The sequence below is a fragment of the Bufo gargarizans genome, chromosome 5 (genome assembly GCF_014858855.1).
Source record: "Bufo gargarizans isolate SCDJY-AF-19 chromosome 5, ASM1485885v1, whole genome shotgun sequence".
NCBI classification, from domain to species: Eukaryota; Metazoa; Chordata; class Amphibia; order Anura; family Bufonidae; genus Bufo; species Bufo gargarizans.
In genome coordinates this window covers 313,346,704-313,366,756 of record NC_058084.1, presented here as the reverse complement: position 1 = coordinate 313,366,756, position 20,053 = coordinate 313,346,704, and the positions used below count along the sequence as shown (strand labels likewise).

General features: G+C 40.2%; 1 protein-coding gene across 2 annotated transcripts in view; it reads left to right on the top strand.

Annotated features, from left to right (window-relative positions):
• The window catches only part of DUSP22 (dual specificity phosphatase 22), a 65,321-nt gene that overhangs the window by 28,385 nt on the left and 16,883 nt on the right, over nucleotides 1–20,053 (top strand). For both annotated transcript variants that reach the window (XM_044292817.1, XM_044292818.1), the window contains 2 exons: nucleotides 12,578–12,627; nucleotides 19,418–19,492. In XM_044292817.1, coding sequence (XP_044148752.1) covers nucleotides 12,578–12,627; nucleotides 19,418–19,492 — 125 coding nt within the window. The remainder of the gene's footprint in view (nucleotides 1–12,577; nucleotides 12,628–19,417; nucleotides 19,493–20,053) is intronic.

Here is a 20,053-nt window from a genome sequence, read left to right as displayed (position 1 = left end):
AAAAGTCAAATAAGGGGCGGCAAATCTGAAAGGACAAGCCAGGTGGCAAATAGTTATTTGCATATAGCAAAACAAATTAAACTTTCGGGTTAACTCTAGAGCTAGATCTATTGTCGCATGTTTTCCTGGAAATCATTTGTGAAAACAGTTTTTTGGCTACGTAATATTTCAAATGAAAAGGATATGTTACATGTTAGAATTGGAGCATTATAGAAAAATAGCCACCTAATAATGATTATGATTTTAAGATCTGAAAACGGGGTCAATCCAGTAACAAGCCTTCTCAAGAAAGCAACTGTTTTCTCAGATTCTCCTTTGTACAGAAGAGTAAGATAAATTACTGTATTTTTCTTTTTTTAAAGATGTAATTTTCAAATATCCTGTGTGTAGTATAAAGGGCTGTTTGAGATTTTAAAATAATTGGCTATGAGCACAAAATGGTATAAAAGAAAGAAATAACCTACCTGTTAAGGCCTGTTTCGCACTGGTATTAATTGTTTCCGGCAGAGGAACCGCTGTGTGCAGCAGTATTTGTTCAGCCGCCTCTCTGCATATTTGTTGTTCTGTGGCCGGATCTCTGCTAGTCCCCATTATTATAGTGAATGGGGCCGGACGGATTTCCGGCAGCGCACGGCTGCACACAGCAGTTACGGGTCAAGCAGGCTACTCCCCTGCCGGAACCATTAACACCAATGTGAAACAGGCCTTAATCCCCTCCCCCCCCCCCCCTCTACAGTGCCAACTCAGCAGTATCCATCTGTCCTGCACCAGGCATGTCATCTGCATCATTCTTATGGCTGCAGCCAGTCCCTACTGTCAATGGTCACATGCCATACTTCCAAGTATGGCTGCTGAGACCAGTGATTGACTGCAGCAGTCATGTGAATGATGTACATGACGTCATCTCTGCAGGACCAGCAGGGACCACTGGAGCAGGGGTGGTTTTAATTGCATGTGTATAGTAAACATCTTTATTTTATATCATTTTCTGCTCTTAGCCAATGTTCCACAAAACCCCCTTGTGCACTTGGCAGCTGAAGGCATCTTGTTGGTCCTGTGTTCATATGTGCCCCCAATGAATCAATGAGGGTGTTGCCGTTACACCTGGAGGTTCAACTCCCTCTGCAACTGTCGCTTCCTCTCCACTTTGGCAGTTCTAGGTGTGATCATGTCTTCATTGCCTGGCCCTGTCCATCAAAGTGCAGATGGTGCAGCAGTTGCAGAGAGAGCAGAGTCTCTAGGTGTAATGGTAACACCCCCGTTGCTCCTAGAGGCTCATTTGCGTATATTAAATCATCGTTTTTCTGAACAATGTGGGCACATATGAACATGGGATCAACACAGATGCCATTTAATACTACAATTAAAGCAAAGCAAAAAATGTGCTTCTATCAGTGTAAATGTGCTTGTGCTGCAGAATACATATATTACAGGTCCTGAAATAAAATATTTATTCTTTTGATCCTTGTGTCTGATTTAATTTGCGTTCATTTATGTTATTGGTTACCGCACCAACTATGCTTTCACCTTGCAGTGGGTGATCGATGGCACATGTACACCGGTCAGTTATTAGGAACGAGTGTTCATGCAAACCCTTTAACATTTTAGGTTATAACTACTTATGGAGTTAAGTTTGCCCATACACATGTTAATCCAGCTGAACAACATCTGTGATTCCTGTCGTGAATGGGAAAATCAACCAGTTTGCCGACATACATCGAACGCGTTAAGCCAGCTTTAATCCTATTTTTCTTATGTTTTACTTGACAATGGTCTAATCTAACACTGCACTGTCAGGAATCTTTAAGATAGTTTGGTTTTAATCTTATAAGTCAGTGTCTTGTTCTCAATAAGTGTTCCAAAAATTATGCCTTTTAAAGAGCTTGCCTCTCTTCAGCCAAGGGCATTTATCACATACAGAAAGTTAATACAACACACTTACTAGAGTATTGTGATTGTCCATATTGCCTCCTTTGCTTTTTCCTATTGTGTGCAAGCACGACCAATGCGGTTGGATTTCAGGGTTGTTATAACCATGGAAACGAGCAGTGTACAATGTGATGGAAAAAATGAATCCAGCCAAGAAGGGAGGCAATATGGATAATCGCAATACATTAGTAAGTGCTTGCTTGTATTAACGATCTCTACATGATCAATGCCACGCTGAAGTGACACAACGCCTTAAAGGAATCTAAGACAGAAATACTGTTAGGCAGAATGTTTCAATGCTTTGATGATGAACTTTAGTATAATGTCCCGTAGAACAGATATTTTGATGTGACTACACTGAAACATTTATCACCTGCAGTTTTACCTGCAGAACAAAATATACAGAGCCTATTATAAGTAGAATTTCTTAAAAAATGAATTACCAAATCTCGGAGGATAAAATATGTGCAAACCAACCCAATCAGAGTCTTGCTTCAATATGCTTAAACCAATGAGTATACTGTATACTGACCTATGTGCCAGAATTTCTGCACGGTTCGGTTTCATGATATTATCATTGTGTGTTTAGCAATGTGTCTGGGACAAAAAGAAATTACTTCTAAAAGATCTGAATAAAACAATGAATTGGATATTGCTGCGTAAGCAAGAAAATGATGTCGGGTGTACTCAGGCTTTTCCATTTAATTGTACAATGTTTTAACCTTAGACCCCAAATGTCTTGAAAGTACAGTTTTTTCTATACCAATAATGAAGAGAACATTTTGGCAAATATATTTTGTAAGTGTATATAAATAATCAGTCTTCTCTGTACCATGCTGCTCAGAGGTTGTACAATGTGATAGGTTCCCTTTAAGCTTTACTTAGGTACATTTTATGTAGACATTTTCAACTAAACACTAGTTTTGATTGGAATTACTCTTAGGACACCAAGGCTCCCATAATGTACAAAAAATGTTTAAAAGGACAATTACTTCAAAAAATGTTAATCACATATTTGCAACCTATATATGAATAACGGGTGGATTGTTTTTTCTGGATATAATAATTTTTTTTTTTTTTAAGTCACTGCATGTTATGTACTTCCTCTCCTGGCTCTTTAAAGGGATATTCCCATCATGTACAATGGGGGCATATCACTAAGATGGTGGGACAAGCACCTACAAGGAGAACGGACCAGGTAGAGCTGTGGCAGGAGAACCCCGGGTTTCCCGGGGTCCGTCCACCACTAAGCGCTGCTCCCCACTGCTCCCTTACAAGTGAATGGGAGCGCTCTGCGCACACGCGACCCCTGCTTCCATTCATTTCTATGGGGCAGACGGAAATAGGCGAGCTAGTGCTCAGCTATTTTCGGCAGCACCATTGAAATGAGTGTGCCGTCCATTAATTTCCCTACTCCGTTCTCGTTGTAGATGTGGGTCCCAGAGGTATAACTTATCCGACAATGGGGGCATATTCTAGCGATATGCCCCCATTGTATGCGGTGGCGTGCCTAGGGTGTTTGGCACCTGGGGCGGGTCCTTTCTCTGGCACCCCCCCCCCCAATACTTAAAAAATAAATTGTACCCCCTCAGTATTGCCCTCATTGTAAAACCTTCACAGTAGTTTTGTACAGATGTGTGCCCCCTCACAGTAGTTATGCCCACATTGTGCCCCTTTAACAGTTGCAATGCCCTCTTTGTGCCCCCTTCACAGTAATAATCCCCATTGTGCTCCTTCACAGTAATAATCCCCATTGTGCTCCTTCACAGTAATAATCCCCATTGTGCTCCTTCACAGTAATAATCCCCATTGTGCTCCTTCACAGTAATAATCCCCATTGTGCTCCTTCACAGTAATAATCCCCATTGTGGCCCCTTCACAGTAATAATCCCCATTGTGCCCCTTCATAGTAATAATCCTCATTGTGCCCCCTTTACAGTAATAATGCCCTCCGTGCTCCCTTTATTGTAGTAATTATCGCATTGTACTCATTTTGAGCTAAAAATACATTTTTTTATTTTTTTTATTTGGTCTTTTTTTAAGAAATGTCAGCCCCTTTCTCTGTACAGCCTCAAGATTCTCTAGTACCAGGCTCTGTGTTTGTACGGTTTCCTGTTAGGCAACTCAGCTTATGGCTCCTTAATTTCCTGACCTCATAAAAACTCATTATATTATAGCTTAGTTCTTATCTTGCTGATTATAGAAAAGTGTTTATGAGCTGTTAGTAGTTTAAAGATGAGGGATATGCATATCTGGCAGATAATGGCTCAAAGTGAAAGTAAGGGTGCATTTACATCAACAGATTATCTATCTGACAGATGTTCTGATCAATCATTGGTCAGAAAGGCTGTTTACACACACAGATCTTTTGTTATACACACCAACTATTGGTCGGATTGGACAGAAATTGGTCAGATATTCTGGTGTAAAGCAGTAAACAGCAGCAGTAAACTAACCACAGATCATATGCCTATATAGGATGTTTTATCATTTATATTGACTGCTGCAGAAGAACAATATTTTTTGTATTTATGGTAATTTTCAATGGCTTAGTACTGCCGAAATGAAAAAGAAATACAACCAAAAATTCAACTGCAAATATTTAGTCCAAAAAATGTATCCCGTTCTGATAGAAGTGTCCCACGGGGTATATTTGCTATATCTGCACGCATACATTGTACAGACCTACCAGCCTTGATAGAAAATGAGCAGTGTGTGTATGCAAGGCCATCACTAGAAAGGGGCCATTTTATATCTGTATGTGACCTCATATATTTACTACACATAATAGATACGTGTAAGTGCGATAAATGAAAGGTGCTGATCAATCCAATTCCTAACCACCAAAACTAGATGAAATTGTTGCCTCTCCTGAAACCAAAAATCAGTTAAACCGATACAGTGAGAGCTTGAAACACAGAACAAGTTGTAGGATTTCCAGATTGTCAAGACTTGAAACAAGCGAGAGTTAAATGTCTACAACAAAATCAGTTTTCTTCAAAGCATGAAGATGGTGAAGACAAATGGAGGCAGTGAAATAAATTGCTTTCCTGTGCTACTATCAGGTGTTTTCACCTCCACTGCAAGTCATATTAAACTTAAGAAATGGGGTTAAATGGAGTAGCTGCCTGTGACAACAAGGTCATGAGCGTCATGATTATTAACACATTTCTTGATTGTTTTATTTTGGAAATGTTTAAAATACGATGAGGCAGATTTACTTTTGAAAATGTGCCAAAAACTGGCGTGGATACACTTTTCTAAGCATTTTACGCCTCGTCCGACAAGGAGACTTTGCAGGAAAGGAGCCCGGTATTAAATGCCCCCCTGTGCACCAAAAATGCACCTAAATTTTGGCGCATTTTTGGAGTGAAGCCGCACCTACTGGGTGGCGTAAACTTAGAATAGACTTTTTTTCATTTTTGCGCATGGACACATTTTTTGGCACACATTTTTGGACATGGATAGCATTGTAGCATAAATCTGGAGAATAATTTAGGCTACTTTCACACTAGCGTTTTTCTTTTCCGGCGCTGAGTTCCGTCCTAGGGGCTCAAATCCGGAAAAGAACTGATCAGTTTTATCCCCATGCATTCTGAATGGAGAGTAATCCGTTCAGGATGCATCAGGATGTCTTCAGTTCAGTCTTTTTGACTGATCAGGCTTTTCAGAAAAACGTAGCATGCAGTATTTTTACCTCCGGCCAAAAAGCCTGAACACTTTGACTGACTGAACGCCTGATCAGGCTTTTTTCCCATTGATTTGCATTAACGCCGGATCCGGCCCCGTGTGTTCAGTCAAAACGGATCCGGCTTTTGCATGTTAAACCAGAAAAATGTGAAAAAAAAGTTAGTCTATAAATGGCGGATCCGTTTTTTCCAATGCATTTTTTCATTGTGATCAAAATCCTGATCAGGATTCAAATGTAATCCGTTTTCACACGTTTTTCCGGATCCGGCGGGCAGTTCCGGTGTCGGAATTGAACGCCGGATTAAAACAACGCTAGTGTGAAAGTAGCCTTACAGCACTCCAAATTAATAAGGTTTATGCGCCAGAATAGTAAATTTGTCTAATGTTAATTGTGATTTATATTCTTAGACAGTACAAAGTGATACACTGTCAGTAGATCTGCCACATAGTGATTTGTGTAGTGTAATATTCCATGCTGAAATATTAAAGGGGTTGTCTGGGCTTTTTAATATTGATGACCTATCCTTAGGATAGGTCATCAATATCAGATCGGCGGAGGTCCGACACACGGCATCCCCGCCGATCAGCCTTATGGGGAGACGGCGCGAGCAGTGCGCATGTGCTGTCTCCCTTCTGTCTTCCTGTTCGCTGCTGTATGTCTATGGCACAGCAGCAGTGGGCAGGAAGAGAGAAGGGAGCTGTCTCCCTGTACAGCTGATTGGCGGGGGTGATATTGATGACCTATCCAAAGGATAGGTCATCAATATTGAAAAGCCCGGACAACCCCTTTAAATAAAAACTTGGGCAGCAGCTGTACATGTGATAAAAGAAGTGATAATTACCATTTTACAGTTTACCCTGCTGCCTCCAGTGTCGCACTTCAGTCCTGCACTGCTAACGTCCTCTTCCTGGCTGCAGCAGTGACATTCTATGCGCACAGGTCACCATACAGTCGGTCACTGGCCTCAGCAGTATATCTGTGATTGGCTGCAGCAGAGACATGGTGTAAGAGGAACATCAGCAGCAGGGAGGACCAGGATGCGACCATCAGAGAGAAGAGGTAAGTATCACTTCTTTTTATTTAATTACTTTTATTGATATAACCCAGCCAACCCAACATAAACTGCTGAGTTATAAACTTTTAGATTCCATATTAACAGGTTTGTGTGTGTTTGTGTTATATAAACTACAAATAAAGTAACTAGGATATTTATTAACCTTCTGGTAGTTTAAATGCCCTTCACTTGTATTTATAGTCCCTGCCTGTAATTGTTAACCAGCTGCATTACATGTTGATGTACTTGGAACACGTGTAGGTCCTCTATATGTGACTTGGTTAGCACTTAGGGAATGTCCTGGCTGTCACATTGCTTGGTGTCCATTTCTAACATCAATGAAGTAATGGCTCTTGTTTATTCCTGCCTCCCTGTTTATTTGGTTACCATTAACGCAATGAGCTTTATCAGGTCTCCATTATCTAGCTTTATATGTCTTTCATATTGCTTCCTGTTGAAGTCAATCCTGATGACCCTCTATGCAACCTTACAGTTTGCTCTTCATAAAATGTGTTGTTTGCTAAGTTTTGAGTCATTTTTTTTAAATATCTATATGGTACTTTAAATGTCTGTATGAATTCTCTATGGATTTTAAAATATCCAGTTTCTGTAAGCATGGCCTATGAAATACACTATTGTATTCCACTTTAATACTATATTAGTATAAAAACATGTAACATGAATGAAACAGAACACTGAAAAGTCATACTTCTAGCTTCTATTTTTTAAAGGAATTGAACAGTTGCCATTACCTAAAAGTATAGAGTTGGGTAGTTGTAAAGTATAAAAAGTCACCAAGGAGTTTCTTTAACATATAAAAACATACGGCTATAGGCCAAGTACATGTATACAGATCTTAAAACTAGGAGGCAATACCATAATTACTTACAATATGCACTTAAGCTTCTGCAGAACCTTATTCTTATTTTGCAGCAGAGTAGGTTTTTTGTTTTGTCCAAAACCGATTTGATATGAAATAACCCTCATTCCCATTTGATTGTTAATGATTTGCTTGTTGCTTGATCGAATCCATTATCTACTTGTATAAAGGGGCTTTACGAGCACAAAAAAAGGAACTTCCTGCAAAAGCTATCCATGACATAGATAAGCAGATCTATTCCAATCTGTACAGTATAATCTTCAGATTCTGACCTCAAAGTGGTGATTTACAGATTTTATTTACAGTCCAGCCCATTAAATTTTTACTTTGACATCTATGATACAGAAGATATTGAGACCCTTCAGATTCACTATGGGTTGATTAAAGGGAGTCTGTCACCTCCATATGGCCATATACAGTGCTTACATGGCTCTGTAGCACACCTATACAAGATTGTAACGGTACCTTTGTTCTTTTCTTTAGACTTGCACAAGCAGGAAAATGAAGTTTAATTCATATGCAAATGAGCACTTGCAAGTGCCCAGGGGCGGCGTTCCGTGTGTAGGTGCCCAGGCTGCTCTGCCTTCTTTTCACTTTACTCCTCCCCAGTCTCTGCCTTTGCCCGCCCTCCAAGTCTCTTGCCTCGTCGATAGGTCCGGCCGAGGGCATGCGCACTAGGTGAAGCGATGCAGTGCCCACAATTGGCATAACCGTGCGCATGCCCCAGCCCAGCGAAGCAGTGCACATGCGTGGGATCTTGGCCGGACCTAGCGATGACGTAAAGGACTTGGAGGGCGGGCAAAGGAAGAGGCTGGGGAGGAGTACAGGGAAAAGAAGGCAGAGCAGCCTGGGCACCTATACACTGCATGCCGATCCTGGGCACTTGCAAGTGCTCATTTGCATATGAATTAAACTTTGTTTTTCCTGCTTGTGCAAGTCTAAAGAAAAGAACAAAGGTACCATTACAATCCTGTATAGGTGTGCTACAGAGCCATGTAAGCACTGTATATGGCCATATGGAGGTGACAGACTCCCTTTAAAGACCACTGACCCCGATTTTTAGTAATTTATTTATATTTTTTACATTCTTATTTTTTTTTTTCTTTGATGTTGCAGGATTCTGAAATTCTAGTGAATAAAACAAAAGGCTTAGCCAATGGCTAACCAAATTAGACCTAACTGATATGTGTGTCCCTGTATGTATTTCTATTACAATGTAATGTGCTTAGTGAATGCCGTTGGCTATAAAGTTTAGACTGAGAAGCTGAAGGAAGTTTTTTTTTTTTCTCAGAAGTTTATTTTTGATAGAAAGCGTTAACTTTTTTTTTTCTAGACATATGAGATCTTAAAATTGAGACTGAGTATGTAAATTTCTCTTGGTTATGTAAATTGTGTGGGTTTCGTTGAAATCTGTAGCAAGCAATTGGCGTGCAATGCAAAAATGCACCCTTCAATTTACTTTATCAATACTTTTGTTAATTCTTCAATATGATGTGGATGCAATGTGATACTGACTACTTAGCATTACTTTCTTCTTGACACTTAATGCTTTTCAAAATGCTCCCAGTCTTCCTTTTGCAGCAGCACAACACATGGCAGTGACATATTTCTGGCTTTTGTGCAAGCAGTTCTTCCACTGGTAACCTCGGATTCTTGGGCCACAACACCTGTTTTTCATGTGAAACAAAAGCTCTCATTATAGCTCAGCATGTTTCACATCGACTACTTTTTCTCCTCTCGACATTTAACTTTCGAGTTTCATATGACACAGCTGCCTTACTTAGTTTCCTATTTCTAAACTTGATATAAACTGGTTGTATTATACATTTCAAGTTTCAAGGTCATCGAACATTGTTCTTGAAAAGTCACTTTGATGATTCGATTGATTTTCAAAATAGAGCAATATTTAACCCAATCCTGGCCTGCTCGGTAATGGTACGTTACGGCAGAAAGGTAGTTCTCGTGAGCGGATTCACAGTGATGGCACGGGCTCAGTAGCTGTATCTGCACCATCACTAATGGGTGCATGCATTATACAGCTGGCACCCCGCTGTATCGAAGTCCTCTACCACACGTCCGTGATGAGTAGTGTTGAGCGAAGCAAAACGTCCGAATAGGATTTCGGAAAACTTGGATTCTAAACGAATTCGACTTTGTGGTAACGAGTCAGTTTTTGTAAAATAGAAGCTGCCATGTTAGAAAGTGAAAGTAAGTGTAGAGCCCAGGAACGTGAAATCACGCATAATGCCATGCAGCCAGCCAATCTGCAGGTAGCCATCCCCCTGTGATGTCACAGCTAGTTATAACCCTATAAAACCCTGATCCCTCGCGGTCTCCGCCATTTTCCTGTGAGCTTCGCATAGGGAGAGACGTGACAAAACGGTCATGCACTAGGGACAGTGTTGCTCACAGCGAACAAAAACAGACACAAGGACCAAACATGGAGCCTTCATAGACGAACCACTGATCATTTTGTCACAAATTACTAGAGATGAGCAAAGTTTTGAAAAATTTGATTCCGCTGCATCACCGAAGTTTGACATAAATTAATTCCTAACGAATCAAACTTCATCACTAATCGGCCTAAAGGTAACAGTGGCCCGTAATACTGATGCACAGTAACTCTACAGCTATGACTCTTGGTGCACTGCAAAGTTATGTATACGGCGGTAAATTGTAGTTCAGAAGTCTGACGCTCTCCCTCCACTCTCCCTCTCCAATATTGTCCTACACTCTCTTTTAAGTGTTTGTGTAATCCGTAATTTACAGACACTACTAGGCTGAAAATGAATTTCCAGAGCATACTGTATTTTGCAATGATCTGTGAAAACCACAGACCAAACAAAAATGGCATCCGTGTCGCCTCCATGGTTTTCAGACACCTAGAATATAATATGCATGAAGTATCTGTAATCGTGGAAAAAAAGAGGGCATGCTTCCGTCGCCACAGACCCAAGGCAATGGAAAACCTTTTATGTGTTAATGCACACTATAAAGTCAGCGAGTACATGTTCTGTCCGTGTAGACCAGGGACAGCACATGTCCGTGATTCACTGACTTGTGAAAGAGGCCTCTCTCACCCCATCACTACCCCAAGTGATGCAATTGTGGGTTGCAGAGGAGCCTAAAAATGGCACTGAGAACCGTTATATACAAATGCCTATTAGGATCTGCTAACAGTTTTAATGTAACTGACAGACTGCAGTACTTTTGCATTGCAGCATATGTTATATGGGTGACTGGATAAAAAGGTACCAAAAGGGAAGGAAATTTTATTTTTTTTATTTTTTTGGGGGGGCAGGGGGGCGGGGTTTGAGTGATTTAAAAAAAAATGGCCTTTCCTTCCAGCCAAACCTTTATTTACAATGAAAACTACTTGTCCTCACACAACTTTGTCAAAAAGAAATTCAAATTGTTCTTGGTCTTTGAATGTGGCGATACAAAAACAAATTATTTGAAAACCGTTATGATGGTGCAAAAGTGAAAAATACAAACCATATACAACGGTATTGCCTTAATCAAACTGACAGTGAGTGCCATTAAAGCAAAATCTAAAAACAGTGGAATAATTACTTTTTTTTTTTTTATGCGGTCACCCCCCCAAAAAAATAAAAATAAAAATTACAATACATTAGATACTCTCCAATTTAAAAATACAACTCATCCTGTAAAAGTTTTTGGCATACAAAAACTAGAACAATCCTAGTGAGTGACTATAGAGTAAAACATTCTTTATGCATTAGTGGAATGTGGAAAATAAACAGATTATAGAGAGTTCCTATTGGGAGTGAGAGGAGAGTATCAGATATGTCTATAATTTCAATACCACTGGTATCTCATAGAAAAAGGTGGATGAGAGGCCATGAAGGAAATATTATTTTGCTGAGGGGAACACTGTCCACTTGGCGAAACATTGCTTTTTTTTTTTTTTTTTTAAATAATATTGTATCAGAAAAATTGTTATACTCTTTTGGGCAATGTAGTTCATTTTCTCCAGGTAAAGTAAAAAAGTAAATAGACATGTATTAACTCACCCTTTTGCAGCAGTACCTTTTGGATCTCCACAGTGCTCAAAAGCAGGGTTTCTCAACTCCGGACCTCGGGACCCGCCTACCGATCAGGATTTGAGAATATCCCACAGAATAAATACCTGTGGTAAGTCCTGATGCATGGACACTAATTATATCACCTGCTCAATACTAAGGAAATCCTGAAAACATGACCGGTAGGTGGGTCCCGAGGACTGGAGTTGAGAAACCCTGCTCTAGAGGAACCCAGGCTTGGTTGTGTCTGTTCCGTCCACCCTTTTATACTGTGAATCCTGGACAAATCTTCTGGCACTTGTGGTTAAAAACTCCAAATCTTTATTTGAAGTGCATAAAAACATAATCATGCTGTAACGCACCTAGTTGATCAGTTAGGATCTCAACTGCGGAAGCAATGGACATCCACTATTATCCCACCACCCTTGTATTTGGCTGTGGGATTCGCGGTTACTCAGTATGTACCCCAGGCGTCACTCTTAGTCTTAGGCGGAGAGTTTGGGGTAACAAAATCATTTACCGCTATCCATCCAATTAGTTTTACTGATGGCAAGGAGGGACTCTCAGAATCACAGGAGTCACATGCTACAGAACTGCATTGGCAGGACTTTCATAAGGGGAGTGACTTTTTTTTTTTTTTTTTTTTTTAACTTTTCAAACTATATCCTCCCCCCACCTGCGCCTCTGCTTTGTTTACATTTTTGGTCAGACAATCCACTCGGGGAAATGTATAGAAATTTGCCCACATTCTATACTTGTTAAAAATATGTACAATTTTCATATGTTTTCAAGTATTAAGGACAGTCATATTTAGGGTAACAGAAGCATATAATAATTTATTTATATTCATGTAAGACTCTGCTAAAATAGTTTATTCTGTAAAAGAAAAGCATGCTAATAAATGTATCATTGATTGTTACTGAAGGAGCTGTGGATGTGTATGCAGAATCACTAGAAAGTCTGTCTTCTTGTCTCCTCAGGGCATGAAATATCTTTGCATTCCAGCATCTGATTCACCAAATCAAAATTTGTAAGTACTTTGACATTGTTCTGGAAGGATCTTGATTAAGTCACAATTCTAATATATTAAAAATTGTACAGAAGGCAAACAAGTGCTGTCCTGTTTTCTATAGCACTTTAAATTCACAGTTTTCACACATCGGAGATTTTTCAGCAGTGTACGGAGTACAATAGGACAACAGCGTACGGTATACGAGCAAGAGCACACATCACTGCTCCTGCCTGTCCTCCTTGAGCTTGGCAGAAGGCTGGAATTGCACACGTGTGCCATGCAACAATGGGCTATACCGGGTTTAGATGAGCAGAACAGGCTCCTGCCTGTGCCCGATCCAAGCTGTGATGATGTGGTAAATGAAATGGTGCTATTAAAAAATACAACTGGTCCCGCAAAAAAACAAACAAAAAAATCCCTTCTTACATGGCTATGTGAACGAAAAATTAAAAAGTGACTTCTGGAACGTAGAAGGAAAATTCTAGGAAACACCTTTTGAGGTCAAAGTGCTCACTACACACCTTGAAGGATTCCTTGAGGGGTGTAGTTTCCAAAATGGGGTCACTTTTTGGGGGTTTCCACTGTAGGGGCCACCTCAGGGTGTCTTCATATGCAACATAGCTCCCAATTACCATTCCAAATAAATCCACTCTCCAAAAGCCATATGGTAGTCCTTCCACTCTTGTATGTGAAATACTACCCAAACAAGGATTCATTGTTTTATTCTAGGTTACTAAAATGTAGAATATTTCTCAAGATTGTAGCTTTATTCTTTAGCGTATTATTTGACACAGAAGATATCATAGTATCTTAATTATAACAGCAAAAAGAAAAATGCACATAAACTAAGGAAGAATAAAGTGCTTTTTTTAGTAGTGGAATCTACAAAATATTCAATTAATCTTTGATGACTTTGTTTAGTGTGGGCAGATACTGAAAGAAAGTTTAACATACCTTCAAAAGGAGAAACTTAGAACTTTGAAAAAAAACAAAAACGTTAAAGGTAATATAAAGGGGAAGTCCCTGACTGTATGCAAAATGAACCCAACTAGAACTTGGTAATGTGTGACGTTAATCAAGAACATTTGTCCCTAGAGAAGAGGGAAACACGTCCTATTTATATTAGGATGTGCACGTATTTTCCCATATGGGCATGTGGTTTCTGTTGGGGATGGAAAACCTTGTACTCCTTTGGAAACCAGTGATGTTCAGTGAGAGCCCGCTGGACTGTTACAGTTTACCACGAAAATGTTAGTTGGTGTTGAGAATTCTGAACTTTAAAGGGAATATGTTACAGTGAAATTCACTGTTAAACCAGGCGCAATGCCTTGTACAGTTAGTTCGGATGAATGCAATGATACCTTTTACTTAGCGATCTGGAGAAAAAGTACTTTTAATACATATACATGTGAAAGTAGCCTACAGCTCATATCTGTGTTTTCAATTCATGTTTTGAGATCCAGCAGAGGAGCTCAAAAACTGAAGTAAACTATCAGTTTTATCCCTATTCATTGTCAGTGGGGACAAAAATGATCAGGATACATCAGTTCAGTTGTGTTTTGGGGCCGGACACAAGACTGCTGCAAGCAGTTTTATGGGTTTTCTTTTTACAGTGTTTCCAATGCCGTAAAACTGATCTGTTACATGTCTACTTTTATTTTCCAGGAAAAAAACTTTGGAGAAAAAAAAAATCCGGAGGCGGCCATCCCAGGCAGAGTCACGCATCTACGCGTCATATCGCGAGACGCGAGACTTCCTGTGAACGCGCGCACACAGAGGCGCGCTCGTTCGCTGTCCAGGCTGTAGATGCGATTTTTTTTTTTCTTAACCCCTAACAGGTATATTAGACGCTGTTTTGATAACGGCGTCTAATATACCTGCTACCTGGTCCTCTGGTGGTCCCTTTTGCTTGGATCGACCACCAGAGGACATAGGCAGCTCTGTAAATTAGCACCAAGCACCACACTACACTACACCCCCCCCCCCGTCACTTATTAACCCCTTATTAACCCCTGATCACCCCATATAGACTCCCTGATCACCCCCCTGTCATTGATCACCCCCTGTTAGGCTCCATTCAGACGTACGTATGTGTTTTACGGATCCATGGATCGGATCCGCAAAACACATACGGACGTCTGAATGGAGCTTTACAGGGGGGTGATCACCCCATATACACTCCCTGATCACCCCCCTGTCATTGATCACCCCCCCTGTAAGGCGTCATTCAGACGTCCGTATGTGTTTTACAGATCCATGGATCGGATCCGCAAAACACATACGGACGTCTGAATGGAGCCTTACAGGGGGTGGTCACCCCATATAGACTCTCTGATCACCCCCCTGTCATTGATCACCCCACTGTAAGGCTCCATTTAGACATTAGCGGAAATTCATTTTTTTTTCTTACAAAGTCTCATATTCCACAAACTTGTGTCAAAAAATAAAATCTCACATGAACTCACCATACCCCTCACGGAATCCAAATGCGTTAATTTTTTTTAGGCATTTATATTCCAGACTTCTCACGCTTTAGGGCCCCTAAAATGCCAGGGCAGCATAAATACCCCACATGTGACCATATTTCGGAAAGAAGACACCCCAAGGTATTTGCTGAGGGGCATATTGAGTTAATGAAAGATTGAACTTTTTGTCCCAAGTTAGCGGAAAGGGAGACTTTATGAGAAAAAACAAAAAAAAAATCATTTTCCGCTAACTTGTGCCCCCAAAAAAATCTATGAACTCGCCATGCCCCTCGGGGGTGTCTTCTTTCCAAAATGGGGTCACATGTGGGGTATTTATACTGCCCTGGCATTTTAGAGGGGCCCTAAAGCGTGAGAAGAAGTCTGGAATCCAAATGTCTAAAAATGCCCTCCTAAAAGGAATTTGGGCCCCTTTGTGCATGTAGGCTGCAAAAAAGTGTCACACATGTGGTATTGCCGTACTTAGGAGAAGTAGGGCAATGTGTTTTGGGGTGTCTTTTTACATATACCCATGCTGGGTGAGATAAATATCTTGGTCAAATACCAACTTTGTATAAAAAAATTGGAAAAGTTGTCTTTTGCCAAGATATTGCTCTCACCCAGCATGGGTATATGTAAAATGACACCCCAAAACACATTGCCCAACTTCTCCTGAGTACAGCGATACCACATGTGTGACACTGTTTTGCAGCCTAGGTGGGCAAAGGGGCCCACATTCCAAAGAGCACCTTTAGGATTTCACAGAGCATTTTTTTACACATTTTGATTTCAAACTACTTCTCACGCATTAGGGCCCCTAAAAAGACAGGGCAGTATAACTACCCCACAAATGACCCCATTTTGTAAAGAAGACACCCCAAGGTATTTTGTGATGGGCATAGTGAGTTCATGGAAGTTTTTATTTTTTGTCACAAGTTAGTGGAATATGAGACTTTGTAAGGGGGAGGTGATCAATGACAGGGGGTGATCAGGGAGTGTATATGGGTGATCACCCCCCTGTCATTGATCACCCCCTTGTCATTGATCACCCCCCCTGTAAGGCTCCATTCAGACATTTTTTGGGCCCAAGTTAGCGGAAATATATATTTTTTTGTTGTTTGTTTTTTCTTACTAAGTCTCATATTCCACTAACTTGTGTCAAAAAATAAAATCTCACATGAACTCACCATACCCCTCACGGAATCCAAATGCGTAACATTTTTAGACATTTATATTCCAGACTTCTTCTCACGCTTTAGGGTCCCTAAAAAGCCAGGGCAGTATAAATACCCCACATGTGACCCCATTTCGGAAAGAAGACACCCCAATATGAGGGGCATATTGAGTCCATGAAAGATTGAAATTTTTGTCCTAAGTTAGCGGAAAGTGAGACTTTGTGAGAAAAAAACAAAAAAAAATCAATTTCCGCTAACTTATGCAAAAAAAATAATAATTCTATGAACTTGCCAGGCCCCTCGTTGAATACCTTGGGGTGTCTTCTTTCCAAAGTGGGGTCACATGTGGGGTATTTATACTGCCCTGACTTTTTAGGGGCCCGAAAGTGTGAGAAGAAGTCTGGGATCCAAATGTCTAAAAATGCCCTCCTAAAAGGAATTTGGGCACCTTTGTGCATCTAGGCTGCAAAAAAGTGTCACACATCTGGTATCGCCGTACTCAGGAGAAGTTGGGGAATGTGTTTTGGGGTGTCATTTTACATATACCCATGCTGGGTGAGAGAAATATCTTGGTCAAATGCCAACTTTGTATAAAAAAATGGGAAAAGTTGTCTTTTGCCAAGATATTTCTCTCACCCAGCATGGGTATATGTAAAATGACACCCCAAAACACATTCCCCAACTTCTCCCGAGTACGGCGATACCAGATGTGTGACACTTTTTTGCAGCCAAGGTGGGCAAAGGGGCACATATTCCAAAGTGCACCTTTCGGATTTCGCAGGCCATTTTTTACACATTTTGATTGCAAAGTACTTCTCACACATTTGGGCCCCTAAATTGCCAGGGCAGTATAACTACCCCACAAGTGACCCCATTTTGGAAAGAAGACACCCCAAGGTATTCCGTGAGGGGCATGGCGAGTTCCTAGAATTTTTTATTTTTTGTCGCAAGTTAGTGGAATATGAGACTGTGTAAGAAAAAAAAAAATTTAAATAAAAATCATCATTTTCCGCTAACTTGTGACAAAAAATAAAAAGTTCTATGAACTCACTATGCCCATCAGCGAATACCTTAGGGTGTCTACTTTCCGAAATGGGGTCATTTGTGGGGGTTTTCTACTGTCTGGGCATTGTAGAATCTCAGGAAACATGACAGGTGCTCAGAAAGTCAGAGCTGCTTGAAAAAGCGAAAATTCACATTTTTGTACCATAGTTTGTAAACGCTATAACTTTTACCCAAACCATTTTTTTTTTTTACCCAAACATTTTTTTTTTTTATCAAAGACATGTAGAACAATAAATTTAGAGAAAAATTTATATATAGATGTCGTTTTAAAAAAAAAAATTTACAACCAAAAGTGAAAAATGGAATTTTTTTGAAAAAATATAGCTGCAGCAGCCTTTGATCATTCAAGAGAACTGAGGCTGTCACACACAACATCTGGCTCCATGATCCCCGCTAGGGGGAGCCGTTGCACAGCCAGAAGCACGTGCACTCCTGGGTTTTGAGCTTCCAGATGCCATTGGCACATTTGATCAGAGCATCTGATGGGTTAAATGTGTGCGATCAACGTTAAAACATTAGCCACTTAGCCACAGGGTGCCTGCTGTTTTTATGGCGCCCGCTGCGCTTACGAGCAGCACTGTCTTTAAATATCTGACTGCTGATGTATATTTATTAGGCGGTTGGGAACAGGTCAGTGCAAGCTGAACCCGCTGATTTAAATGGAATTGGTTAGCCATCTAACGCTACTTTCACTCTTGCGGTAGGCTGCTCCAGCGGGGTAACAGCCTGCTGGATCCGTGCTAACGCCAGCCCACCGTGCCGCCGGATATGCGCTCTAACCCCATTCACTATAATGGGGGCGGGCTGGAGGTCCGGCCGCAGCACGGCAAACATACCGAGAGGCGGCCGGACAAAAACTTCTGCATGTCCGTTCTGTAAAAAAATAGAACATGTCCTATTCTTGTCCGTTTTGCGGACAAGGGCAGGCATTGTTACAATAGATCCGCAAATAACCCCAAAACAATGCAATATGGATGCCACACGGATGTCATTTGTTTATTTTGCGGATCAGTATTTTAAGGACTACAAAATACATACGGTCATGTGCATGAGCCCTCAGTATATACTTACTACTTTGTATTGTCGATCACATAAAATCCTAATAAAATATATTTACATTTGTGGGTGTAATGTTGAAAAGTTCAAGCGATATGAATACTTTTTCAAGGCACTGTATGAGTATGTGGGTGTATAAAATAAATATATAATCTCTATTGGTACACTATAACAATGTACTATAAGCTTAATGGGACTAAAAAAGCTGTATATAGAAGGGTGTATAAAGTCACAATGTTCTAGCAACATAAAATACTGTAGTAATGGTGCAATGTACAATGACACCTAGAGGAACAAGCAACAGCATGGTTGTTGTTAAAGAGGACCTGTCACCACTTCTTACATGCCTGTTTTAATAACCACATGCATTCCCAATGTAATAACAATTCTGGAGCATCTATTTTTATGGCTCTATGTTGTTCCATTTCTTTATTATTTCTACTAGAAGTTAAGAATGAATTACTAGCAGCCTTCAGTAAGGGTACAGAGGGGTGGTAACTAGTTGGAGGTGTGTCCCTGCACAGTCTAGCAATGGCAGCAATGACTGGATAGTTGGAGACTGGGCAAAGACACCCCCCCAACTGGTTACCTCCCCTCTGTACCCTTACTGCAGACTGCTAGTAATTCATTCTTAACTTCTAGTAGAAATAATAAAGAAATGGAACAACATAGAGCCATAAAAATAGATTCTCCAGAATTGTTATTACATGGGGAATGCAAGTAGCTATTAAAACAGGCGTGTCAGCAGATGTGACAGGTCCTCTTTAAGGACCACAGAAGTGAAGCATTGATTAACCATAAAGAAAGCTTTTCAATCATACCAAACCTCATTTGGTGCCGTTTTTATCATTTCAGCTCATTTGTTTCTTTGAAAACCCACTTGAGGAAAGTGTCCTTGTATCGGGCAAGCTTGGAATTCTAGTTTTGGTTTTCAGTGTTCATTTTTGTGATGCATTTAATAAAAAGCCAAATGTATTAGTTAACATAATGCAACTTTCATGTCTTTGTGTAGCCCCTAGTAACATACGTTTTTATTTGGATATTTTCTAGAATACAACATTTTAAAGAAAGCACAGCATTTATCCATGAGTGTCGGCTGAAAGGTGAAGGATGCCTTGTCCACTGGTATGTGCCTTATCAAACCTTTAGGAACAACTTTAAATAAAATGAGGGTCATTTATCAATGTGTTTATGCCATTTTTGTGGTGTTAAAAAGCCGCAAATTATGTAACACACCATATTTGCACTATAATTTGCCACTTTTCTAACATGGAGAGAAAGGGGTAGAGGTTTAGTGGAAGGGCGCAGAGACTATCAAGGCCCACTGGATTTACTATAGCTTTTGATATAGTATGTACTATAGCATAGTAGATATAGTATATACTATAGATTTGAATTTTTCTAGTGCGCAGAGGGTGAGATGTCTTAATAAATAACTGTATTTTTTCTCCATACAGGTGAAACTCGAAAAATTTGAATATTGTGCAAAAGTCAATTTATTTCAGTATCGCAAATTAAAAGGAATTGCATTAATGCAGCTTAAAATTAGAATTTTGTGAAAAGGTTCATTATTCTAGGCTCAAAGTGTCACACTCTAGTCAGCTAATTAATCCATACCCCCTGAGCAAAGGGTACCTCAAAATTGTGACTTAGGGGTTTCATAAGCTGTAAACCATAATCATCCAA